This window comes from Henckelia pumila, chromosome 2 (assembly GCF_033568475.1).
Source record: "Henckelia pumila isolate YLH828 chromosome 2, ASM3356847v2, whole genome shotgun sequence".
Taxonomy (NCBI): domain Eukaryota; kingdom Viridiplantae; phylum Streptophyta; class Magnoliopsida; order Lamiales; family Gesneriaceae; genus Henckelia; species Henckelia pumila.
The window spans coordinates 129,387,739-129,415,066 of NC_133121.1; the positions used below are offsets into that span (position 1 = coordinate 129,387,739).

The 27,328-nt window shown below is 36.9% G+C and overlaps 2 protein-coding genes across 2 annotated transcripts; both read right to left on the reverse strand.

Moving 5' to 3' along the window:
• Positions 1-6,816: 6,816 nt before the first annotated feature.
• LOC140880529 (DEAD-box ATP-dependent RNA helicase 6-like) lies at positions 6,817-12,376 on the reverse strand. Its single transcript, XM_073285057.1, has 10 exons — positions 11,840-12,376; positions 11,112-11,172; positions 10,093-10,327; positions 9,356-9,594; positions 8,994-9,245; positions 8,321-8,501; positions 7,648-7,736; positions 7,493-7,566; positions 7,285-7,409; positions 6,817-7,108 (listed from the first exon to the last, which is right to left on the reverse strand). The coding sequence occupies exons 1-9, from the start codon at positions 12,109-12,111 to the stop codon at positions 7,331-7,333; spliced, it is 1,482 nt and encodes a 493-aa protein (XP_073141158.1). The 5' UTR covers positions 12,112-12,376; the 3' UTR covers positions 6,817-7,108; positions 7,285-7,330.
• A 9,990-nt stretch (positions 12,377-22,366) lies between these two features.
• On the reverse strand, positions 22,367-26,486 carry LOC140881788 (acetyl-coenzyme A carboxylase carboxyl transferase subunit alpha, chloroplastic-like). The gene is made up of 11 exons (XM_073287370.1): positions 26,346-26,486; positions 25,834-26,224; positions 25,612-25,686; positions 25,189-25,296; positions 24,957-25,117; positions 24,548-24,662; positions 24,238-24,392; positions 24,045-24,096; positions 23,898-23,966; positions 23,677-23,754; positions 22,367-23,569 (listed from the first exon to the last, which is right to left on the reverse strand). Exons 2-11 carry the CDS (start codon positions 26,188-26,190, stop codon positions 22,547-22,549), a joined length of 2,193 nt encoding a protein of 730 aa, XP_073143471.1. The 5' UTR covers positions 26,191-26,224; positions 26,346-26,486; the 3' UTR covers positions 22,367-22,546.
• Positions 26,487-27,328: the final 842 nt, after the last annotated feature.

Here is a 27,328-nt window from a genome sequence, read left to right on the forward strand (position 1 = left end):
GTATCGATTAATATTCTAAATACGATTTCATAAATTTTTTGTTTCTCTACAATTTTATTTTTTAAAACAATTTTGTTTTTCCTTTCTTATACTATTTTTTTTTAAAATCTTGCATGTTGAAAAAATATGAGAAAACTTTTATATATTTCTCTGAGAATTTCTTTCCTTTTTTTGCAAGTATTATACCTTGAAACTCGAAAGTAATTTTTGACGGAACATTCAATTTCAATTATGAGATTCCATGATTAAAAACTTGACTATTGTATTATGTCATTTATTTTTTAATGATTTGGAATTTTCGATTGCATTTTTTATTTGAAAAAAATCTTTATGTTTTCTTGTCGCACTGAACAAAAAATATTCTAAGTTCATTAAATATTTTTATATTAACTTATGTTTTTTGGTGTTATTGTATTCATAATGTATTTTTGTCTATTGATGATCATTCTTCATTATTAAAAAATCGCAAAACCTCCCGAAAGTATCCCAAACTGCATATCTACATTTACAAGAAAAACCACAATTATAACTATCTGTGAAACCGAACCGTGCATAGCAATTTGGTTTGAATTTTATGAAAATATCGCTCAAACCGTACCGTAATCACCTCCAATAGATTTGTATATAAAACTTGAAAAAACTAAGTTGGATTATTATCGTACATAGAAATCAGACAGAAATGACATTTGAGTTTTGATCAGGGCATTATTGATAGTATTGTTAGCGGAGAAACAAGAGAAAATGAAATTGGAAAATAATTTTGCTTCCAACAAGAGTAGTAACACATGGTACACATTATTAATTGCTTATGTCTCTTTTGAAGAACAGAAATGGTGAATACATTTTGAATTTTATTTAATTATTGTACATTTCGAATAAGTTTAATTTTTGCTCCTTTTTCACATATTTAATTTAAATTATATTATAAATTACATATATCTACTCAATCACTGAACCGTTTTCATGTGCAACGTACGTGTTGTTTACTAGTTTTATAAGATATTTGAATAAATCTCTATATCAAGTTTAGATAATTAAAGAAAGCAAGATTCAGAAACTTCATGTACGTAAAACTCACGCACAAAATCAATCAATAAATTATTAACACTGTAAATCCAAGAATATCCCAAATAAATAAAGAAATTCTAGACCCACATGCATGACCACTTCCTTCTAATTCTTCCAACGTTTTTATCTCTGCAAATACATCAATTTCTCAATAAAAAGATGAGCCATTAAACCATCACCATGCGATTCTCTAACAAGTAAATCCCTAATTGAATTTCTAGGAATGCACAATCCATTTTCCTTAAACAAGTAGCCATCATGCAAATAAAATCTTCCTTGAGGACTATGCATACATGACTTATACATTACACCAAATTCACTATCACTAGCATACAATTCTTTCACATGCTCAAAATCCAAAAACTTAGCATCTAAAGTAGTTAAGAGAACGTACCTTCGGGACAATGCATCCGCTACCACATTTTCCTTGCCTTGCTTATACTTAATGACGTAAGGAAAAGTTTCCACAGATGCCACCCACTTTGTATGTCTCTTATTCAACTTTTGTTGTCCTTTGAGATGCTTCAAAGATTCATGATCCATATGAATCATGAACTCCTTTGGCCTCAAGTAATGCTGCCACGTCTCGAGCACTCGCACTAGCTAGAGCATAAAACTCCTTATCATATGTTGGATAATTCAACACTGCTCCATTCAACTTTTCACTGAAATATGCCACTGGCTTCCCTCCTTGCATCAACACTCCTCTGATCCCTACACCTCAAGAATCACATTCAATTTCAAACGTATTAGAAAAGTCATGCAAAACTAATAAAGAAGCATTAATTAATTTTTGCTTGATAATATTGAAAGATCAACTCTCAAATGTTCCACATGATCATCCAAGTTCGTGCTATATACCGATATATCATCAACGTAGACAACCACAAATTTTCCAATATATGCACGCAAAACATGATTCATTAAACGCATAAAAGTACTAGTGCATTAGTCAAACCAAAATGCATAACCATCCATTAATACAAACCATACTTTTTTTAACGCAGTTTTCCACTCATCTCCTTCTTTCATCCTAATCTGATGATAACCACTCTTAAAATCAATCTTGTTAAAAATGCTAGAGCCATGAAATTCATCTAACATATCATCTAGTCTAGGAATAGGATGTCTATATTTGATGGTAATGTTATTTATAGCTCTACAATCCACACACATACGCCAAGATCCATATTTCTTAGGGACTAACAATACAGGCACTGCACTTGGTGACATCGACTCTCACACAAATCCTTTATCTAAAAGCTCACTTACCTGTTTTTGCAGTTCCTTTGTCTCGTCTGGATTGCTCCTATAAGCTGGACGGTTCGGCAACACACTCCCTGGCACAAAGTCGATCTGATTCTCAATCCCTCTCAAATGTGGTAACTCCTGAGGTAGCTCCTCCGAAAACAAATCCTCGAACTCTTGCAAAAGAGATGTAATTAACAACGCTCTTAAGATCTTCGGCTATATCACTTGTGTTTAGGAGAAACTTCTTATAAAAGATCAACACAAGTGGAACATGAGAATGCAAAACATCTCTCAACTCACTTTTTTGGACCATATACATCTTTTTTTCAGCCTCTTTTCTTTAACTTTTCTTTTCAACTTTTTTTCTTACTTTTCTTTTCTAAGGTCATCTCACTTTTTTTATCACTCTTTTTTTTGGCCTCTTCTATTTTTTTTTCTTTTCATTTGATCCTCAAACACTTGCTTTGGAGACATGTGTAATAGTACAATTGACTCTTTTTTCATAGTAAAAGAATACTTATTTCCAAACCCATCATGCACTACCCTCCTATCAAACTGTCACGGTCTACCTAACAAGATATGACAAGCATGCATAGGTACCACATCACATGCTACCTCATCAACAAAATTACCAATATAAAATGAAACTGCTACTTGTTTGGTAACCTTCACCTCCGCACAGTCATTAAACCACTGCAACTGATATGGCTGAGGATACTTTAAAGTAGGCAACCCCAATTTCTCCACTAACTCACAACTAGCTACATTCGTACAACTCCCACCATCAATAATGATACTGCACACCTTCCCATTCACAAAACAACGAGTATGAAAGAGATTTTCTCGTTGACTATCTTCATCCTCCTTAGGTTGTGTATTTAAAACTCTCCTAGTCAACAACATCTCACCAATCACCAAACCATATCCCTCATCATCAGGATCCTCCAACTAAGGAATATCATCATAATTCTCAACCTCCTCACTTTCAGACTCAATATCACCACAAGCATTAATAATCATTAACTTTTTATTTGGGTATTGGCTAGCAATGTGGCCAATACCTTGACATCTAAAACACTTGATATCTCTAGTACGACTAGAAGAAGTTTCAGATTTACCTTGCTTTGGCGCCTCCAGTTTGGTGTCAGATTTTGGTTTGGACACCGGCTTGCTATACTCTCGTTTTGCAACGTTTGGACGCCAAGAAGTCGACAACCCTCCACCGGATGTATCTCGAGCAACTCCTCTCCGCCTGAGCTGTTGCTCTACTTTCATGGCTGTCTGTACCATCTGATGTGATCATGGAATATTTTTAGTCCACTAACTTTCAGTATATTGGGTTTTGATCGACTAAGTTTTAGATATTACTTTTGGTACATTATATTTAATTTTTTTTTTCTAGATTTCAATCTTATTTTTTCGGAGTGCTAATATGGAGTTATAAAATATTGATGTGACATCGAAAATTATTGGCTTGTTATATCTTATGTCAGCTATATATATATATATATATATATATATATATATATATATATATATATATATATATAACAAATCAAGCCTTCCAAAAAAGAAAACTTCAAGTTTTTCCGCTCAAAATATTTATTTCAAATAGATTATGCATTTATGTAAATAAAAAATTAATTAAAAAATAAAAACATATAATTTAAATATTTCAAAAAATAGATGTATAATAGCATCATCATTATAACTCATCGATTTTGGTGTCATCCACTAACACACACACACACACACACATATATATATATATATACAATTTTGCTATCATGCCCACTCACTGTGCCCACCTAATGTGCCCACCATGAGGTGGCACTCAACTATTGGATGTGATGAATTGTGCGTCCAATAGTTGAGTGTCACCTCATGGTGGGCACATTAGGTGGGCACGATGGGTGGGCAGGATAGCAAAACATTATATATATATAGAGTTCTTTTATGGTGCCCAACACTATATACTCACTTCATGCCCACCATGTACAATAGATGAGTTGACCGGTACAATAGATGAGTTAACTTGTACATGGTGGGCATGAAGTGGGCATATAGTGTTGGGCACCATAAAAAAACTATATATATATATATATATATATATATATATATATATTATAAACATAAAAATATACTAAAAAAAGAAAAAAATTACAGTTTCCCGCCTAAAACAAATTACTATAAATAGTATTATCAATAAAAATTTAAAAAATATGCATTATTATATCTCATACTTGCCTCTTCGATTTTTGTGCATCTATCTTACTAAAAACTTATAAATTATGGGATGTCTTTTGGATAATGTTATAAAAAAATATTAGAAATAACTCAAAGATACATAATTTATTTATTTTTACTATATCTATTAAATCTACATATATATATATATATATATATATAAATTTATACTAAAAAAAACTATCATTTTCCCGTCTAAAGTTTCTTTTCAAAAATATTAGATATTTCATAAATACAAATAAATATATTATTGAATTTAAAATTATAGATAAAAATAATATTGAAGATTCAAAAAAAATTAACTATTTTACCCATAAAATTTAATAATATAAATAAAAATACGATTGAATTTTTTTAAAAATTAAAATAGTTTTTTTTGTGATTAAACAAAATTTACTTTTTGTTTTTAATAAGCTAGTTGTTTCGCCAATATACAATTATACATATACGCAACAACATTTTTACAAAATGATATTATTTAAAATAATCGTGATTAAACAAATTTATAATTTATGATTTAATATGATGGTTGTTTTGAAATAATTGCATTATTATGAGTAAATTATAAATTTGATAAATTAAAATTTAATGATATTTTTCATGTTTTTGTAAATTTCAGTTGGTGTTAGAAAGTTATAAATGTTTCATATCACATGCATATACATTAGTGTATGGATAAAATTGCTACTACTGCTGGGTTGACAAGTAGTGAGTTACTACTGTTCTGATTCTGATTGTAGGGGCAGTAGCTCCTTGCTGCCAGTGAGTTCAATAGTGTTAGCCACTAAACTCTCATTTCTCCTGGATCTCGAAGGTTGACCAACAATTATACTTGTGCGGAAAAAGGTCAACTAAGAGATTGGAATGCATCAATTGGTTCTACTGGTTTGTGACTGTATAAAGCAGTAAATAACATAGTAGATTGTTTCTGGATGTTCGGAGCTTCTTAAACGAGACGAGCCCGAGCCCGAGCTCGCGAGCCTCCTAAATGAGCCAAGCCCGAGCTCGAGTTCTTGAGCCTATTAACAAACATGTTCGCGAGCTCACGAGCCGAACATTCTTAAGCTCAAGCTTGGCTCATGAAAATTATCGAGCTCGAAATCAAGATCAAGTTCGGCTTGATAAACTTAACAAACGAGCTCGATCGAGCTTTTTACCGAGTCGAGCTCCGAATAACTCGCAAACCATTAGATTCGTTTACATCCCTAGAAATTACCCATGAAAGAAAACATTATTATTATTATTATTATTATTATTATTATTATATTAGATAAGAAGTCGATACATTATTAGATAGATAGTAATGAATTAACCAATAGGATGAATGCCATGGAAAATGCCGGTGTTGGTCAAAGTACGATGCGATTATTCATGGGAGTGATGAAGAAAAATCCTTCCACTCAATTGATTCTATACTTGGCAAATAGCAAAGAGCAAAGAGGTACATTTCCGATTTTCATATTTCGTTTCAATGCCTCTTGTACATCTACTTAAATAGTTTATGTGACATTTGTTGATACATTTTTCCGTTGGTGACATAAATGTTAATAATCAAATTCTTTGCATGATTTGTTAGACTTTCATTAATTTAAAGAAAGAATTTCCATCTTATTAGATTTGGGAAATTGGGCTTGTTTGTATACCCCGAGGGATTTTGATGTCATATACTGGTGCGTGCGTTATAGCTTGTGGAGAAACTTCTTCGGTCTTCAATTTTTACAAGAACGTAGTACTTGAGATTATTTAAACTGTTTTTTAATCTTTTCTTTCACAAAATTTAATTTTTACAAGAACGTAATATTTGAGATTAATCTTTTCTTAATCTAAATTTTTTAAACTTTTTTTAATCTTTTCTTTCACAAAATTTAATTTTTACAAGAACATAATATTTGAGACTACTTTTGGAAAACATTTTTAATTTTTCTTTCACAAAATTTTTAAATTTTTCTCAGAAGCAATTCCAAACCAGTAAATATAAATCATGATGAAAAGCTTCCGGGTCTACTTCCTCTAAATTCCCAATTTTCAATATGTTGAGGCATTATTTTGTTCGAGGATAAAATGATGAATGTTGTATAATATATGAGTGTATATATATATATTTATACTCTAATCTATTTTAGAAATTGAAGTGATAAAATCTCATATGGATTCAATGAGGGAAGGAAAGTTCCCAAATGAAAATCATTAAAAAATTTGATGTATAATCTTTTACGAAAGATACCAAAGAATGTAAAAAATACTGCCAAATTAGAAAATAAAAATAAATTTTTTATAACTCTCCATAATTTCAGATCATGCAGATTGATTCAACTCAATCCAACATAAACAAAGAAAAAGCCTCGGTTCTTCCACAATAACCGGATGCCATGAAATGTTCACAACTCGGGCATCTTTTAGTCTTTACAATGAAAGGGTCATGAGATACACATCATATTTGAAATTCTGGCATCATCTGCCTCGCGAGGCAAATACAAATGCATAATTTCATACAACCCTTGACCATAAACAACAGTAAACTATTCGTCCGGCGACCATAATTCTGTAACAGAAAAGACGGCGGTTAAAATATGGATGAACCAAATGTTGCCGAATTACTATTCCAATGCCGAGGCATCTAAAGAACAAAGACTTCAAAACAAAGAAGGGAACGTATACACAGTTCTTTCGGTGAACCAAACATTTACGCGAATCAATAGCGTAGGTAGCACAACTCACCAGTGTAGCAACTCCAGAAAATGAAGCAACAAGCCCATACCACAGATCATTGACAGTAGATAGCTTGATCTATATGTGGAGGGATCTGCTTAATCTCGGTTCCTAGTTCTTGTTCAATCCTATACCTGAAGGATGAAGACAACATGTCGAGATCAAAAAGATATCTAAAATGGATACACTCTGTTGATATGCAGGACTGAAATCTTACAAATTGAAGCGATCCTCGTAGGTAATCAGATTCACGGCTAACCCAAGGTGTCCAAACCGGCCTGATCGACCAACCTACATGTAACATGAACATTTATGAGGACATAGTGCCTTGAGAATGAAAAAGACACCAGCCAAAATAACAGAAGTGTGTACCCTGTGTAAATATGTTTCTGAGTTCTTGGGAAAATCAAAGTTAATAACGACGTTGACGGCTTGAATGTCTATCCCTCTTGTAAATAAGTCTGCAATTTGATCACAAGAATGGGAAAACAATGTAATCATGGATGGGAGACAAAAAAGCATTGGAATGGAATTAGAAGTATGAACACACTTGATATAGCAGTCCACACAATTAAACAATCGAATCAATAAATTTCTAGAAAAGCTATATTGCAGTGCAGAGGAAGGATAGTTCTTAGAAAACAATCCATGGTCAAAGGGTGAAGCAAAGGCATGATGGGTTTACTACCAATTAAAAAAGCAAAGTTCAAATCAAACAATATGAAAATAATTAAAATTCACAAACTTTGCCACCCTGTGAAATAGATTTCAATTCCTCACCCCAATCCAATTGTGTCACACCTTTCCCAAATGAGAAGATCAAAAGATTTAATGCATCAGATCTTTATTAAAAAAACAACATTCAACAAAGTTCTGACAAGCATGAAAGAGCGATGTTTACAGCAAATTGGTATGAAAATTACTGCTCAGAAAACCACCACCATAATGCTTTAGCTATGTGTATGGTTATCTACCCAAAGACAAAAGCAACTAAAAACATAAAAAACCGAAACATGGTCCTGGTAATAAGTCCTAAAGAACATACCAGTGCAAACAAGATTTCTGCAGGCACCATTGCGGAAGTCATGAAATACTCTGTTCCGATGATCTTGAAGCATCTTGGCATGAATATAGAAGCAAGAATAGCCAAGCTCTGTAATTTTCTTGGCAAGAAGTTCCACTCGATTCACAGAATTGCAAAAAATAATAGATTGGTTTATTTGAAGCTGCAAGGGAAAGACAACAAATCTGTTAAGAGTGTGTCTAGATGGAGAAGTCTGCTAGTTTGGACACAAAAGCACCAGGTTCATTTTTTTCAGGAGAAAAAAGCAGATATCAATTTGTCCTTGGATCGATTAGTGAAAAATGATTTTTTTTCCTAATTCTTGAAAAAGAAGCTGAAGGGAAAACCTAAAAGTAATATTTGTTGGCATTATATATAAAAGCACTTTAAAATGCCAAAACATAAAATCCAGAAAACGTGGTTTCAAAACTTCCACTTATACTTGATCACTAAAAACATTTAAAAATAATTATCATATCTTAATCTTAACATAAAAATATGTGTACTCTATAAAAAGACTTAAAAATCATGATTAATAAAGTTTTTAATTTTAAATTAAGTGCTCCTGACCCAAACTTTTAAAAACTAAATGACCGGAAAAGGCAACTGGCAAAGCAAATGCACAGTGATTAAACATATGCTTAATCTTGTAAACCTTCGAAAATAGAGTGTTGAGGCAGTGAACTTTCTGTCTTTCTTCCACAAAAGCATAATACTGAGTTATACCCTTGAGGGTAAGCTCATCCATAAGGTTGATTATGTAAGGCCTTTTCAGGTACCTGTCCTTGAAATCTTTCACCGTAACAGGAAATGTAGCAGAAAACATGAGAATCTGACGATTTGCAGGTAAAAAGGCAATCAACTGCTCAATAGAAGGTTGAAACTCGGGTGACAAAAGCTTATCAGCCTGAAATATATCAGAACAAAGAGGATAAGATCTAACCAACCCACTTTCTAACACATCTAGTACATCAATTGTTCAACCAACCGCAACCAAAACATGTTGGCAGTCCATACCTCATCCATTGCTAGCATTGCACAATTTTTCAAAATGCAAATACCCTTTCTTGCAAGATCAAGGATTCTTCCAGGAGTTCCAACTAGTAGATGAACCGGTTGATAAAGCCGCATTATGTCATCTTTCAAGCTTGTTCCACCAGTAGTTACCATGACTTGAATTTTTAAATGCTTCCCAAGTTCTTTGCAAACTTGGGATGTTTGAAGAGCCAATTCTCTGGTCGGCACTAGAATAACAACTGCAAAGATGCTCATATGTAAAACACCACAAAAAATGACTGGATACTGCAATATCTGCGTAACAGACACCCAAATGTATGTCCACATAGACAATGCCGATAGTATGATATGGACCAGTCAAAATGGATATGGGGGAAGAATCAACACAAATGTATATAGATCTAAAATAAAATAGTTTGCAAGACAAATAACCCCTATGATTGATCTAATTGTCATGAATTAAAGCTAAAGTGATTATCAGATCATGTAAGTATCATACTACCTACAATCTTAGAAAGTCCTTCCATATATCGTGTAATGGGAAAAATCAGGTGACTCTTTCTCAATAGGAAATTTAAAGTGTACTACAGCATATTTGACTTAACCTCAGTTTCAGCTCTCACAATACAAAGGTCCGGCTGCTATAAGCCTAATACAAGGTCCTAGTTCCCTTACAAAGTACATCCAAAGAGACCCAAGATGATAAAGATGAGGAAAATCAAAGAGATATAATGGACCTTGAATAGCATTTTTATCTTGATCAATTTTTTCCAAGGCAGGAATGCAAAAGGCAGCAGTTTTTCCAGTTCCATTTTTTGCCCTAGCTAAGATATCACTTCCAGTGAGAGCAATCGGTATGCTCTCCTCTTGGATTGGGGATGGCCTCTCAAAACCCTTCTCATATATTCCCATAAGAAGTTCACGCTTCAAAAAGTAGTCTTCAAATTCATTTCCTTTTGTAGCCGTAACATCCTAAAAGATAAACAAATAGCAATCAGGAATTCATGCGTACCAATATGCATACATACAGAAAAACAGACAAACTGCCAATGAATGCTTAAGAACGATAAACTTCCTGAACTTCATTCTAACAACACAACAGTCCCAAACAAAAATGCCAAAAATACAACCTGGAAGGGTGTCCACGGACAAAATGTATTCTATAATCAGAGACTACTCATCAAAAAGTTCAGGGCTACCAAACTGCAGACTAAAGTTACTCAGGTACATACTTGGTTAAGAAAGAGATCGCCTTCAGTTATTTTCATTAATATAGTAACTCTTGATGACAACTAGGCCCTAAGGGTTTCGCCGAGCAGCTTAACAATCAATTCAGCCAACACACACAACAAAAGTATTTCCCTATGCTAGCTTAACCTGAGGTTCTTTTATAAAGGGTTGGCTTACATCAACACATAATACTTAGTGAGTAAAAGCATCACAAGAAGGCTAGTTTAAAAAAGGACAATGAGAAGTTAGTGATTAAGCAGAAGCCTCCATGAATATCCACCAACATAATAACTAGACAATGTTTCAAGTGCTTGTTGACTGATTTTATTCAGTGATGAGTTAAACTTTCCTAGCATAAAATAACATAGTGGTCAACTTAAGAACGTGATAACTACCCAACCATCTTGAACTTTTAATTTCATGGAAAATATTCAAACCATTTCATCAATAAAGCACACAAGATGAGACAATGAAATTGACTTTGTATGGACACTCCACAGTAACAAGCATCGTCAAAAAATATTACCTCGGTTTTGAAACGGGTATCCTGAGGCGGTAACTTTAAGCTTGCTTTCCAATCTTGACCACTAGTCAAGAAAGCAATAGAAAATAGATATTTGTGTTAATTATGATAAACCATAGATTACTAGGATGATGGATAAGTGAACGATATATGCCATTGAAAGAAATGTGTGTGTATGGGTGGGGTGTGGGGGCGGAGTTATTCAGGAAAACGTCTTCCCGAAAAACACGTTGGCACCATGCAGGGACAAAAGAAAACAATCTGAGACAAAACCACGAGCCTCATGCCCCAATGAGGCCGACAAAAACGAAATAAAGACAAAAACTTGAATGCAGTTTCACAAGCGGCAATCAATTCATAACTGCAATCTGATCTCATTAGACCTTCTCACACACTAGAACAACGGCTACCAGAGTCATTACAATTCTAAAGATTAGCACTTTTTCTCGTACTTCAAATGCCTAAATTCCATCTCATAGCATGGTCAATTCAATATTATCACCCGGTGAAAGACAAAGATCTTTAGCTTTAAGATACAGTTCACACTAATTATTCGTTATAAAGAACAAAAAGGGCGTGTAGAAGGCCTTAAGAGGATCTGAGACCAACAACCAATTTATTCGTGAATCAAATCGTGAGAAAATAAATTAATATAGTTTGAAGTTAAAAATAAGTTCAAAAAAACAAAAAAAAAACAAACAAACAAGTGACTACGAAGATATTATATTAACCTCGAATCTACGGCTTCAGATTGCACAGTTTTCTCAACCTCGTCGACAGTTGCATCAGCTAGCGTTAGGTGAGTTCTCGGTAGCCATTGCTGTGGCTGAGGGTTTTGAAACAACTGATTGCTCTGATTATTATTCGGAGCTGGACCACGCTGTACGTACTGCTGAGCAGGGTTTCTCGGCTGAAAACCATGGTGCAGCCCCGCATTTGAATGCATTCCGCCCCCTCGGCCGCCACCCATCCCTGGCGGCGGATATCTTGTTCTCGAATTCATCACAAAGCCCTAAATACGAACACTCGATCGAAGTTTACACCAAACAAAAAATTGTTCTAATCTCCTACGTTATATCTGTACAAAACAATATAGAATCCTAAAGCTACAACCTGGATGCTGCTGCGGAATACTTGAAATTTCTTGTGTTAGCTTAGCTATGCTAAAAGGGGAGAGTGATTTGCTGCATTTAGGGAAAAATAGTGCACCACTACGTAATTTACCATAATTTGTGGGTCTCTTTTGAGATTATTAAAACGATGTCTGGATTTTGTGGCCTTTGTAATGGCGACCATCATGAGACAATTTGAGGTTTGTCAAGACAGTTTGTAATAAAAGTCATTTTTATGAGAAGAAAATAGTGATTATAGTGTATTTTGAACGATGATCGTTCTCGTTGATTAATAAAATTATTTGCTTCGGATCAAAAAAAAAAAAAGAGAAGAAAATATATAGTGTTGACACATTCATTGAAATCTAGAAATTGAAATCACTATTTACGTGAAATTCAAAACTGATAAAAACCATATGTGATTGTTAGTTCCTCGTGTTTTTGAATTTCGAATATGCTTACTCTGAAAACATATAAAGATAAAATTGTGTGTTCAAAATTTGAAAAATAAAAGTTAAGATATTTTTTTAAGAGAGTTTTCAACTCGATGTTTTATAGAAACAGTTTACGTAATTAAAGAGCTTAATCTTACTGATGTTATTGTGAAATCTCATGCGCTCTTGGTGGTTGATGCTTTGAAGTCTATGGTTATGGATGTTTCAAGTCTGGGCCTAATAGTAGAAGATTATAGTTTACTCACGTCTGAACTACACTCTTGCTAGGTCGAGTGATTCTTTGTCTGATTATGAAAGTGGGTGTTCTCCCAGTCTTCTGTCATATCTTTGTAAACATTTGATAGTAATGGATTTATTTTAGTTTTAAAAAAAAGTCTTTCATTTATGACAAACAAAACTTGAAATTAGGGTGAACTCATTAATTGAAGCAACTAGAGTGGATTAGAAAATAAATAAATTTCAGTTTTGTAGATTTATAATTTCATCACTATTATAGATATTTCCTATGACTGCATAATATTTTGCACGATTCATCGGAAGTCGGAACAGCCGTTTTGGTAAACAATAATTTAGGTGTTAAAGTTTCATACTAAAACGTTAGTTGTGTTATATAGTCGTTCTTCTATGTTATATCGACGATTCTGCAGTGGAACATAATGAGTTATATCCGATTTTTTGAAATTTTATGTGGGATATTGATTTTGAATCAGATCGAGGAAAAACGAGAAGAGAGTCTTACGGAGGAAGAAAACAATTGAGAAAGTAAACACGTGCTTTAATTTAATATTTAAATTTTATGTTTTTGTGTTGTTTTTAAATTTCCTAATTTAACTTTTATTTGTCTTGTTGAAAAAACATTTAGTTAGTTCAGAACATGTAAATTAAATTATAATAACATCTAGTTAAAATAGTAAATATTTAATTAATTTATTCATTTCTATTTACGATAGATTATTAATTTATTATTAATGCTACTAATATTTTTGACATTTTGACTAATTTTCTGAAATTTTTAAATTTTTTGATATATCCATTTCGTGGTGATTACCGTGAGTCCGTGACAAACATCACGACCGTTTGACGAATCATACTAAGATAATTTGTAGTAACCCAGAACTCATTTTAAGATAATAATATGATTAACATGATTAAGGGTTGTTAATTAATCAATTTCGGAGTGTTATTAGACTTCGGAAGAGAATTTGGGCTTTTGACTTTGGGCCGGATCGGAAGCTCCGATCCCAGTCACTTCGGAAGCTCAGCGGAAGCACCGAGATTGGAAGCTCCGATCCTGGAACGGACGTTCCGATCTCCGGCTGCCAGCTTTACCCGATGACCCAGCCACGAGTTTTGACAAGTGTTGATCGGAGGCGAGATCGGAAGCTCCGATCCCAAGATCGATGGTTCCGATCCTGGCCGGAAATTTTGCCTATAAATAGGGCTTCCCAGATTCATTTCTAAATACGAATTCCCGAGGTTCCTTCTTCAGTTATATAGTGTGAGATATACACTTGAGGGCCCTATCGGTTATAATAGAGGTTCTGGAATAACCAAGGAGTGGTTATAGTCATCCGGAACTAGCGACTCCAAAGGGCTATCTACGGACGAAGGTATGGTCCGGAATCTATTTAAGTTTTGGGAGTACTTATTAGCTTAGTTAAGGCTTATAGAATTTATGTAGTGATACGGTGAACTTTTGAATATAGGCTTGAAACCTAGGATCCTACTATACTTGAACTAGCCTAGAGGTACGTACACATTGACTGAGATTGCCAGCGAGTATACATGTTTATATGTTGCATTTATTTGGCATTATTATATGGCATGATATATGATTTACCGCTTTCTATATTCATATGTCATGTGCATATACATGTTGAGCCTATACATTGTTATACCTGACTATAGAGCCGCTCAGCTCTATACTCGATAGTCTGTCACTGAGAGTACCGTGACGGCGGGGGCATTTATGTCTGTCTACTCTGGTATACTAGACGAGTGTGGTTGCACCCAGAGGTTGATCCGTGCGGTGGCAGCACTCATGTAGCGCCGGTACTGATCATGACTTTTCTGATAACCCTTTACCAGTCATCATGTTGCATGCATTATATACATATGTTTACTCATGTCTATGTACTGGGCGTCAGCGCTCACGTCCTAGTTGTTATCTTGGACACCCTATTCCATGGGGTAGGTCGCAGGATGGACGGAGCTGGTGGTTCAAGGCAGGATTAGGGAGCAGGCCTTGAGGAGTTAATTATACAGCAGGATTCGATATAGCTGTATAATGTTTACTTTTAAGTATTTCGATTTGGTTGTATCACTACTGATGAATAAGCTTGACACTTTTATACTAAGCTGATATGTAATTTATGGTTATGTTTCCGCACGTTTTACTCTGTTAAGTTATTTTGCTGTATTAAGTTTAATGCATGCTATTAGTTGTCAGTTAGTAGGTGATACCATGCAGGGTCACTACATTTTTGATATCAGAGCATGCTTAGATTTTGGGATTAGTACTTGGGATTTAGAATTAGTTTTGAGTAATTCTTGCGCATTTGAGATTTTAATGTGCAATTCTTTTCAGGATATGGCTGACGAGAGTCACGGTAGTGTTGGCCAGGGAGGTGGTCATCATCATCGTCATCACCGCCATCATGATGATCAACATCGTCATCATGAGGGTAGACGTCGCTACTCTATCAATAAATTCATGCAAGTAGGACCGAAACCTTTGGTGGGAGGCGAGAATCCTGAACAAGCAAGAAGTTGGATGTCTAAACTCGAGAGTACTTTTCGTGCTTTCGATTGTATTGAGGATCAGAAATTGGAAGTTCTAGAATTTGTTCTAGAGGATCGAGCACGTTTTTTGTGGGATGCCAAAGCTGCTCAGGCACGTACTGAGAGAGGACAGGTGACTTGGGGATATTTCTGTCAACAGTTCCAGAAACTATATTTTCCTCCAGCTGTTCGCCAAGCACGATCGATGGAATTGCTTACTCTGAGGCAAGGATCAATGACTATTGATCAATATCAGCAACGATTTCTTGATCTGCTACCTTTCAGTCCTCATATTAATGAGAGTGATGCATCAAAGTATGATCTCTTTCTACAAGGCCTGAACCAAGATATCTACTCACATGTTGTCGTCTGTGATGACCCGGTATCTTATGAGACTTTGGTGAACCGTTGCCGTCTTGTGGAGACCAGCAACAGGCGGGCACAGTTGATGATGCCAGCACAACCTAGTGGATCTTTTGAGCCTAGAGCTCAATCTGTTGTGCAATCTGAACCTACGTATTCTTCTACTCCTACTACTTCATCTGGATCTCGTGGTTCACGAGGTATGTTCCGTTTTGGGAAGAAGAAGGAGGAGTTTTGTAGTCACTGTGGAGGGAAGCATCCTGCAGCTTTATGTCGGAGAGCTACTGGTGCTTGTTATATATGCGGTCAGCAGGGACATCTGCGGAGAGATTGTCCTCAGCGCATGGGTTCTGCTAGTGGATCGGGATCACAGGTTGGATCTCAAGCTTCTACTTTTCCACGACAGCAGCCAGCACCACAGAGTTATTCTGGTTACCGTCCCCAGACTCAAGGGCAGGTATTTGCTCTGTCTCAAGAACAGGCTACTGAGGGAAGCGATCGCATGTTGGCAGGTACCTTTTTGTTATGTGGTATTCCTGCACTTGTTTTAATTGGTACCGGAGAATCGCATTCCTTTATTTCTAGTCGTTTTGTTAAGAGACATAGATTATCTTATGTATCATTAGATATTGATTTAGTTGTATCTACTCCGCTGGAGCAGGAGATAGTAACTAAGCGTCTAGTGATGGGTTGCCTTCTAGAGTTTGAGGGTAATACGTTATCGGCTAATTTGATGATATTAGCGATGACAGATTTTGACTGTATTTTGGGAATAGATATGCTGACTTTGTATCATGCTACTGTGGATTGTTATCAGCGTCTGGTACAGTTTCATCCTGCTGAGGGTGATAGCTGGTATTTTTATGGTAAGGGTGCGCGACCTCCGATGCCACTTGTTTCGGCTCTGAAGGCATGTCATGTCTTGGAGTCAGGTGGGGAGAGCTACCTTATCTATGCAGTTGATATGTCCATGAGTAGTATGTGTATTGATCAGTTACCGGTAGTCAGTGAGTTTTCTGATGTATTCCCTGATGAGATTCCTGGTTTTCCTCCGGTGCGAGAGGTTGAATTTGGTATTGATTTAGTACCAGGAACTACGCCTATATCCCGAGCACCTTATCGTCTAGCACCATCAGAGATGAGGGAATTGAAACAGCAGTTACAGGATCTGCTTGATAAGGGATATATTCGTCCGAGTGTTTCTCCGTGGGGAGCACCTGTTTTGTTTGTCAAGAAGAAAGATGGATCGATGCGATTGTGTATTGATTACAGACAGTTGAATCGTGTCACCATCAAGAATAAGTATCCTTTGCCGCGGATTGATGATCTGTTCGATCAATTACAGGGTACTTCTGTTTACTCGAAGATAGATCTGAGATCTGGATACCACCAGATGCAGGTACGAGACTCAGATATTTCTACGACTGCTTTCAGGACCAGATACGAGCATTATGAATTTCTGGTAATGTCATTCGGTTTGACGAATGCACCAGCAGTTTTTATGAATCTGATGAATCAGATATTTCGAGAATATCTGGATAGATTTGTCATCGTCGTCATTGATGATATTCTTGTCTATTCTCATGACAAGAATGAGCATGCACAACATTTGAGGATTGTTTTACAGACGTTACGAGATAAGCAGCTGTATGCGAAATTGAGCAAGTGTGAATTCTGGCTTGATCGGGTAGTGTTTCTCGGTCATATGATTTCTAATAAAGGGATATATGTTGATCCTAGTAAGATAGAGGCGGTGCTGAACTGGTCTCGTCCGATGACGGTTGCTGAGATTCGTAGTTTTTTGGGTCTAGCTGGATATTACCGTCGGTTCATCGAGAATTTTTCACAGTTGGCCAGACCTTTGACACAGCTTACACGGAAAGATGTTGCCTTCATATGGTCCTCGGATTGTGAGGAGTCATTTCACGAGCTGCATGGACGTCTTACTACTGCACCTGTGCTAGCTCTACCTTCTGGATCAGGAGGTTATGTTGTCTATACTGATGCCTCTGGTCAGGGGTTAGGATGTGTTCTGACACAGCATGGACATGTTATTGCCTATGCTTCTCGACAGTTGAAGACGCATGAGAGTAATTATCCAGTACATGATCTCGAGTTAGCCGCCATTGTATTTGCACTCAAGATCTGGAGGCATTATCTTTATGGCGAGAAATTTGAGATATTCACGGATCACAAGAGTTTGAAGTATTTATTCACTCAGGCGAAGTTGAATATGCGACAGAGACGCTGGATGGATCTTCTGAAGGATTATGATTTTGAAATCAAATATCATCCAGGTTCTGTTAATCTTACTGCTGATGCCTTGAGTCGGCAGGTGAGACTTTCTGCACTTCAGACTAGTGAAGTATCTCATATGATTCAAGAGTGCTGTTCATTGAGTTTTACGCTCAAGCACAAGAAAGGGAGAAATGGGATTCGGTTGTATACTATTTTGTCTGAGCCGACATTGTATTCTCGGATCAGAGATGCTCAGATATCTGATGTTAAGACTCAGCGTTTGGCACGTTTAGCCAATGGAGTTAATACATCTGGATTTCATTTTCAGGCAGATGGTTTATTGTGCTTATCTAATCGAGTGGTTGTACCTAATGTTGCGGAGCTCAGGAACGATATTCTATCTCAAACTCACAGGAGTCGATTATCAGTTCATCCTGGAAGCATGAAAATGTATAAGGACTTGCGAACTAGATTCTGGTGGAAAGGGATGAAGAGGAGTGTGTATCAATTTGTTTCGAGATGTTTGGTTTGTCAACAGGTCAAGGCTGAACACCGACGACCAGGTTGATTATTGCAGAATCTTGAGATTCTTGAATGGAAGTGGGAGCACATAACTATGGATTTTGTCACCCACTTACCTATGACTTCACGTCAGTGTGATGCTATCTGGGTCGTTGTTGACCGTTTGACGAAATCAGCACATTTCATTCCTTATAACCGGGAGTATTCTTATGATCGCATGGCACGCTTATACATCCAGGAGATAGTGCGATTGCATGGGATTCCAATGAGCAAAGTTAGTGATAGAGACCCGCGATTTACCTCACGTTTTTGGGGTAGTTTTCAGGAGGCGTTGGGTACCACTCTGAGTTTGAGCACTGCATATCATCCGGAGACTGACGGACAGTCAGAGCGGACGATTCGTACATTAGAGGATATGCTACGTTCATCTGTCATGGATTTTGGCTTATCTTGGCAAGATCAGTTACCTTTGATCGAATTTGCCTACAATAACAGTTATCATCGTAGTATTGATATGGCACCTTTCGAGGCATTGTACGGTCGACGGTGTCATACTCCGTTATTCTGGGATGAAGTCGGGGAACGACAAGTCGAGGGTCCTGAATTGGTGCAGCAGATTGTAGACAAGGTAGATTTGATCAAGCATAGGATCAAAGTTGCTCAAGATAGACAAGTCAGTTATGCTAATATTCATCGCAGGCCACTTCAGTTTGAGCCTAGTGAATATGTGTTTTTACGAGTATCACCTTTCAGGAAGGTGATGAGATTCGACGTGAAAGGCAAGTTGTCTCCTCGTTTTATTGGACCTTTCCAGATACTGGAGAAGATCGGAGATGTTGCATATCGTTTGGCTTTACCGCCAAATCTTTCCAGCATACATAATGTTTTTCATGTGTCGTTACTTCGACAGTATATAGATGATGAATCTCATGTGATTCAGTCTACTGATATTCAGCTAGAGCCAGATCTGTCTTTTGTTGAACGACCAATCCGTATCTTAGACAGAAAGGAGAAAGTTCTTCGAAACAAGACTATACCACTTGTGATGGTACAGTGGCAGAGCCGAGGCGTTGAAGAAGCAACTTGGGAAACTGAGAGTCGTATGCAAGCAGAATATCCTGAGCTGTTTTCTTTGTATTTTTGATTACCATGTAGTTGTAAGTACAGTTGTTGTAATAAAACGTGGTTTGATATTTTATATTGTTATCTTGATTTGTCTTTAGATGTTATTTCGCGGACGAAATATCTAAAGGTGGGGAGAATGTAGTAACCCAGAACTCATTTTAAGATAATAATATGATTAACATGATTAAGGATTGGTAATTAATCAATTTCGGAGTGTTATTGGACTTCGAAAGAGAATTTGGGCTTTTGACTTTGGGTCGGATCGGAAGCTCCGATCCCAGTCACTTCGGAAGCTCAGCGGAAGCACCGAGATCGGAAGCTTCGATCCTGGAACGGACGTTCCGATCTCCGGCTGCCAGCTTTACCCGATGACTCAGCCACGAGTTTCGACAAGTATTGATCGGAGGCGAGATCGGTGGTTTCGATCCTGGCCGGAAATTTTGCCTATAAATAGGGCTTCCCAGATTCATTTCTAAATACGAATTCCCGAGGTTCCTTCTTCAGTTATATAGTGTGAGATATACACTTGAGGGCTCTATCGGTTATAATAGAGGTTCTGGAATAACCAAGGAGTGGTTATAGTCATCCGGGACTAGCGACTCCAAAGGGCTATCTACGGACGAAGGTATGGTCCGGGAATCTATTTAAGTTTTGGGAGTACTTATTAGCTTAGTTAAGGCTTATAGAATTTATGTAGTGATACGGTGAGCTTTTGAATATAGGCTTGGAAACTAGGATCTACTATACTTGAACTAGCCTAGAGGTACTGTAATGAAATGGGCTGGCCCAGTTCATTACATAAAAGGCAATGGTACCAGGATTGAGGGAACATTGCATTTATGACCTGGAGTGCCCTTTTTTGTAATGAACTGGGTTGACCCAGTTCATTCTTGAACTCATGATCTTCTCCCCCTTGGTGGGGAGTTTTTGCCCTCCCCAGGATTCGAACCTTGCACTCCAGGTCATAAATGCAATGTTCCCTCAATCCTGGTATCATTGAGTTAGCTGCCTTGAGAAGACATCTCAGCAGATTGCTTCAACCCAAGTTGCACTAAAGTAGGAGGCCCATAAATAAACAGTAAATATTAAGATGGTCATTATAAGAAATACGACCATCCCCCCTAAAAACCCCAAGTAGCTCAATGGTACCAGGATTGAGGGAACATTGCATTTATGACCTGAAGTGCAAGGTTCGAATCCTGGGGAGGGCAAAAACTCCCCACCAGGGGGGAGAAGATCATGAGTTCAAGAATGAACTGGGCCAGCCCAGTTCATCTAGCTCAATGGTACCAGGATTAAGAGAACATTGCATTTATGACCTGGAGTGCAAGGTTCGAATCCTGGGGAGGGCAAAAACTCCCCACCAGGGGGGAGAAGATCATGAGTTCAAGAATGAACTGGGCCAGCCCAGTTCATTACATAAAAGGGCTCCCTTTTTTGTAATGAACTGGGCTGGCCCAGTTCATTCTTGAATTCATGATCTTCTCCCCTCTGGTGGGGAGTTTTGGCCCTCCCAGGATTCGAACCTTGCACTCCCCTGGTGGGGAGTTTTTGCCCTCCTCAGGATTCGAACCTTGCACTCCAGGTCATAAATGCAATGTTCCCTCAATCCTGGTACCATTGAGCTAGCTCAATGGTACCAGGATTGAGGGAACATTGCATTTATGACCTGGAGTGCAAGGTTCGAATCCTGGGAAGGGCAAAAACTCCCCACCAGGGGGGAGAAGATCATGAGTTCAAGAATGAATTGGGCCAGCCCAGTTCATTACAGGTACGTACACATTGACTGAGATTGCCAGCGAGTATACATGTTTATATGTTGCATTTATTTGACATTATTATATGGCATGATATATGATTTACCGCTTTCTATATTCATATGTCATGTGCATATACACGTTGAGCCTATACCTTGTTATACCTGACTATAGAGCCGCTCAGCTCTATACTCGATAGTCTGTCACTGAGAGTACCGCGACGGCGGGGGCATTTATGTCTGTCTACTCTGGTGTACTAGACGAGTGTGGTTGCACCCAGAGGTTGATCCGTGCGGTGGCAGCACTCATGTGGCGCCGGTACTGAGCATGATTTTTCAGATAACCCTTTACCAGTCATCATGTTGCATGCATTATATACATATGTTTACTCATGTCTATGTACTGGGCGTTAGCGCTCACGTCCTAGTTGTTATCTTGGACACCCTATTCCATGGGGCAGGTCGCAGGATGGACGGAGCTGGTGGTTCAAGGCAGGATTAGGGAGCAGGCCTTGAGGAGTTAATTATACAACATGACTCGATATAGCTGTATAATGTTTACTTTTAAATATTTCGATTTGGTTGTATCACTACTGATGAATAAGCTTGACACTTTTATACTAAGCTGATATGTAATTTATGGTTATGTTTCCGCACGTTTTACTCTGTTAAGTTATGTTGTTGTATTAAGTTTAATGCATGCTATTAGTTGCCAGTTAGTAGGTGATACCATGCAGGGTCACTACATAATTAGTACTAGTGAATACATACACACAATGCGTATACACAATATAATATATTATTAGAGAAATAATGATAATTAACCAACATTAATTTTTAAATAAGGTTTTTTTTAAACATATTCGCAGTTTTTGATGGTTTTAAAACATAAATTGAAGTTAACTTTCAAGAATAAAAATAGAAATTCACTTAAAAGTAAAAATACCAAAATAGTTTCTATAAGTAGTTCTTGCTTTACAATAGTAATAGATACCGATTATTACAGCCATGCAAAGATATTCAACCTCAACATCAAACACTCAAAATTACAAGTATACAGATTCCCCCTCGCTGCATATATAGTTCCTACAATCTCCCATTGCCTGCGCCAATGGTCCCTTCCAAGACTTCCATGTCCAAATTCTCCAACTCCATTTTCAACTTCTCAAGCTTCTCTTTGACGGGACTCTCACTCAGAGCAGAAGACACAGCTTCCCTTATTTCTTCTCCCAGTTTCATCACTCTTTCTGACTTGGGATCCTTGGTAGCTTCAACTTTCCATTCGTCCATTTTCCAGAAGAGCCCTTTTTCATGTATAGCCTTCTCAATCTCCTCCTTAATCTCTCTATTCACCTTCAAGATTGCTTCACTCAATTCGCTACGTGGAGTCATGCTTTGTCGTTTCGTCGTTCCGACGACCTCCAAGTTAGCTGATCTAAGGACCTCCTCGATCCCGTCCTTAGCTTGTTCTATTTCCTTTTCGAGATTTTCATCCAATGAATCCCCTTGGGATAGCTTATGTCTTCCGATCTTTAAGGTGTCCATCTTGGCTTTTACTTCTGGTGAAACTTTGTGATTAAGCTCATTTTTTATCTTCTCACTGTTTTCTTTCATCTCGAGAAGCCTGCTGACCATGTCCAGAGTTTGGAGCTTTCGTTTTAGACCAAGATATGCGCCGGGGAGGGAAAGTTTTTTCTTGAATTCTTGCATGATTTTATCTGCTTTCTCCTTTAAATCTTGGTTCGTGGAATGATCGTTGTTTGCGGATCTAGCCAGCTCTAAGTTAAGGGATTCAATCTGATCGACCAACCCCATTGAGATGAATGCCTTGGTCATTTCTTGGTCTAGATCTTTTTCGAGCTTCTCGAGTTTTTGATCAGTGACTGGATCAGACTTAGACTGTCCCTTTGCTTCGAGTATCGTTTTCTTGAGATCCTCGAGCTCAGATTCTATGTCAGAAAACATGGGCGAATTTACTTCAGACTGCTTCATGTTGCGCTTCCTTTCAGGTTCCGCCTCAACTCCTTCTCTAAATCCTCCTAATCCAATCGCGCGGAACTTGAGCATTCTGTGTCGCAGTAGCTCTTCAGTGTCCATCCTAGTTAATTCCTGGATCAAAACACAAAAGATACCTCCTTTAAAGGTTAAAACCATATGGCAAATGCATCAGAATTCTTGGTCCATTAATTTAGCCTTAAAACTAACAAGTGATTCACCTCCATTTCTTGAAGAATAGCATCCTTAATCCTTAGAGATGACCACACAGGATCAGCATGTGCACCGCCTAGAGGTTCCTGTATGAAAATTATACGACAGATTCGCAAAAAATTAGAAGAAAGATCAGAAGCTACTCAATGCAGGGAAAAAATATCGACACTACGATTGCTAGGACCAAGAACTGGAACGCCATTATGTACGTGTAAGCGAGTGTTCTTACAGGTATAACACCGTCGGCTATCTTAAGCTTGTAATGTTCTTGAGCAGTGATCCTCAATTTTTCAGCTGCCTGATCAATAGTATGTAGAAAGTGTTGCTTAAGATTTTACTCCAAAATAAATTTGGGTCGTGAATCCTATTTATATACCTTGGGAGCTGCCTGTGAGGACTTCCACAATATAGCAGCACAAGCTTCTGGACTGGAAAGAAAAGAAAAGTTCATAGCTAGTTAGAAAAATTTTGACGATAGCGAAGAACATGTGAAACGTCAGCTGGGAGAAAACACAACTGTTAGAAATCAAATAATATTCTCTAGAACTACAAGGATGATCCAAACTAACCTTGCAACATAGAAGGCCGAGTTTTCGAGCATCAACAACTTGTTGGCACAAGCGATTCCCAGGGCACCACCCGAACCACCTTCACCCGTTACTACAGTGATGATTGGTACTTTAAGGCCAAACATTGTCCTCAAATTTTGGGCTATTGCTTCACCCTGGAATTTTTTTAAAAGAACCACATAAATTAAGCCAATGTTTATCATCATACTATTTTCTTGTTAGTTACCCGTATCAACTACTGAGGTACTGTTGGTCTGTCACCTAGAAAAATATGTGCAGCTTGAAACTCAGCCCAAAACTGCTCACTTGCCTGTCCAAGTTCCTCAGATTTCAGGTCAGCATAGGCACCAGGAGTGTCTACAAATGTAATGATGGGAAGTCGATGATGATCAGCATATTTCATCATGCGCAAGGCCTTCCTATAACTGCAAATATCGAAAAGATACTATAACTGACATTTCCATTACTTATTACTTGATAAGCCGAACAACCAACAATGATATCAAGAAAATGGTATATATCCTCCCGAATTAATCAACAAGCATGGTCTCGCATGCTGTTGAACATCCAATTGAAAAAGCTTCAAGACTGAGATTTGATGCAACTTTGCACTAAGATTTTGAAACCTTTTATCCTCACATGTCTTTAAAAACAGCTCATCACTAACACTGACGACATTCAGACAAACTAGCACCAATTCAGCTCTAAACAGAACGTACCCGTGAGGAGTAGGCATCGCAAAGTTCCTCATGATATTTTCCTTGGTATTCCGTCCTTTCTGATGGCCTATGAACATGTAGCTTCGACCCTCTATACTTCCAATACCAGTCACGATCGCTGGATCATCATAGCCTGCACGATCTCCGTGGAGTTCCACCCACTATCGGAGACTTAGTAAGTCCACATTTCAAAAGCACGCACTTATATGGTAAGTAAAGGCTCTAGATTTACCTTCTCTGTGATGTTTAAGATATGATCGAGTACGGTAGGTCTGTTTGGATGTCGAGCGATGTTTAGACGTTGAATGGGAGTCAAATGTGTGTATAAATCCTTGAGAGCCTGAAAACAAATGCTAAGAAACTAAAACTTGGAATATTATGAGCATCAGCAGTGCTATGATGAAGAAAATCTTGAACCAAATCGAAAACCAGCAGATCATTCTCAGCAACAATCAGTTCAACAAACTCGAGGAAACCAAGAAAACATGAACATTTCACGTGTGATGTTCTTCGACAATTAACTATTGTTGGCTTATAAAACTATGATTTCCCAAATTTCTAAAAGTCTATGCTTCTGAAATTAACGGTAAACGAACAACTTCGTCACATTTTTACTTCGAAAATGGATATATCAAACACATTCATCAAAAAACACCTGTTCATACTTCAACTCCAAAGCATTGATCTGGTCTGTAAAATCTAAGCCAGTATCATCAGCCATTCTTTGCACCTGCACAGAATTGAAATCCAAGAAACATCGAGTAAATTAAATGAATAAGAAAACATACTGTAATCTTAAAAAAATGCTAAATTAAACTAAATTACTTAAAACCACAAGACATAATCAATATCAGCAAATAAAAAAAAATCAATCAACCTCAATAATTTTCTGCTCCAAATCAATCAACGGCTTCTCAAAAGCAAGTGTCACCGGCTTTGGTTTCTCCTCTAGAGGCTTGAAGTTTGAAAGATAAGCTAAGGGATTCTGGCTATTAGGATCAATGTTGTCTGGCCATGGATAATCATGTTTCTTCCACTTTTTAACACCCGCGAAAACACGAAAAATTCTTCCATTTCTTAACTTTGAACCTCTCAAATCTTTAAAAAGGGAGCCACTGCAAGTTCTTGGTAAAAATTCCCAATTTTCAAAGTGCAAAGTCATCCCATTTCCTGAATTCTTGTCCGATCTTCTGGAACTCCATCCATTCCCAGATGTAACAGATAAAGTATTCATATCAAAACATACCGTCAAGCGGCAAATTTGGAAACTGCAGATTATTAGTTAACAGTGAACTCATCATAAAATGATAATAAACTAGCAAGCAGCAAATATAGGATTAATATTGGCTGACAAAACAAAATCTTGAACAGAGAATGAAGCACAATTACCTTATAAAATCGTAGTTTGGAGACTATTTTTGATGGGTTTTGTTTTGTTTCCTTTTTTTGTTGAGATTTGTCGAAGTTTTCTGCGACCGGGAGATTCCTATTGAGTAAACTGAAGGGGACAGGGTAGTTTGAGAAGCTGAGACCAACGGTTCAGATATATTTGATTGAACTGCAAAAAGGGCGAATAAATATGTTGCGCTGATTGCACATTGGATATATTTTGGATAGAGTTGTCTTTGTTTTTTTGTCCACCGAAACTTACAAATGACATTTTTTTTTTACATGAAAATTTGTTTATTTTCATTTGTATGAATTATTATAAATTTTATTTTGGCGATATTTTATAGTATTAATTTTTGGTTGTTGTTTTGGGAAATGTCTTTTGGGATACTGAATACTCTCCTGTATTGTATTTTAATATCATGTAGTATAAAAACTTTCTAGTTTCTTGTATCGATTATATTCTATATAATATAAAATAATTATTTTGACAAAAAATCTCAATGTATTTTAAAATGCGATCTATTTTGGATTACAATATAATAAAATAGAATTATATAGTTTTTGTTGGAGTAGATATATCCGATATGATGGGTAGACGCGATTCATTTTTGTCGTAAAATTAGACATTAAAAAAATAATATTTTTTTTATATGTCGGATCAAATCAGATATCAATCCTATGAAATCGAGTAATGAGACGGTGAGTGGTTGTGTTTTTGCAAATATTTAAAGGAAAAGAAAAAATCTTGAATTTCCAAGCCTTGAAAATTTTCTGCCGTAGTTTTTTCAAAGGAAAGGAAAACCTCTTTGAATGCCTGAAAAAGAAAAGGTCGAAAAAAATGACCAACAAACCATTTGTAACGAACATAACTTCCGCAGTCCACAAAAGGTAAATGATTTTCCTCCCACATATTTTTCCACCAAAGAAGTGAAGAAATCAGCTATTTTCCCTCCACTTTAATCGGATTCCACCAATTTTTT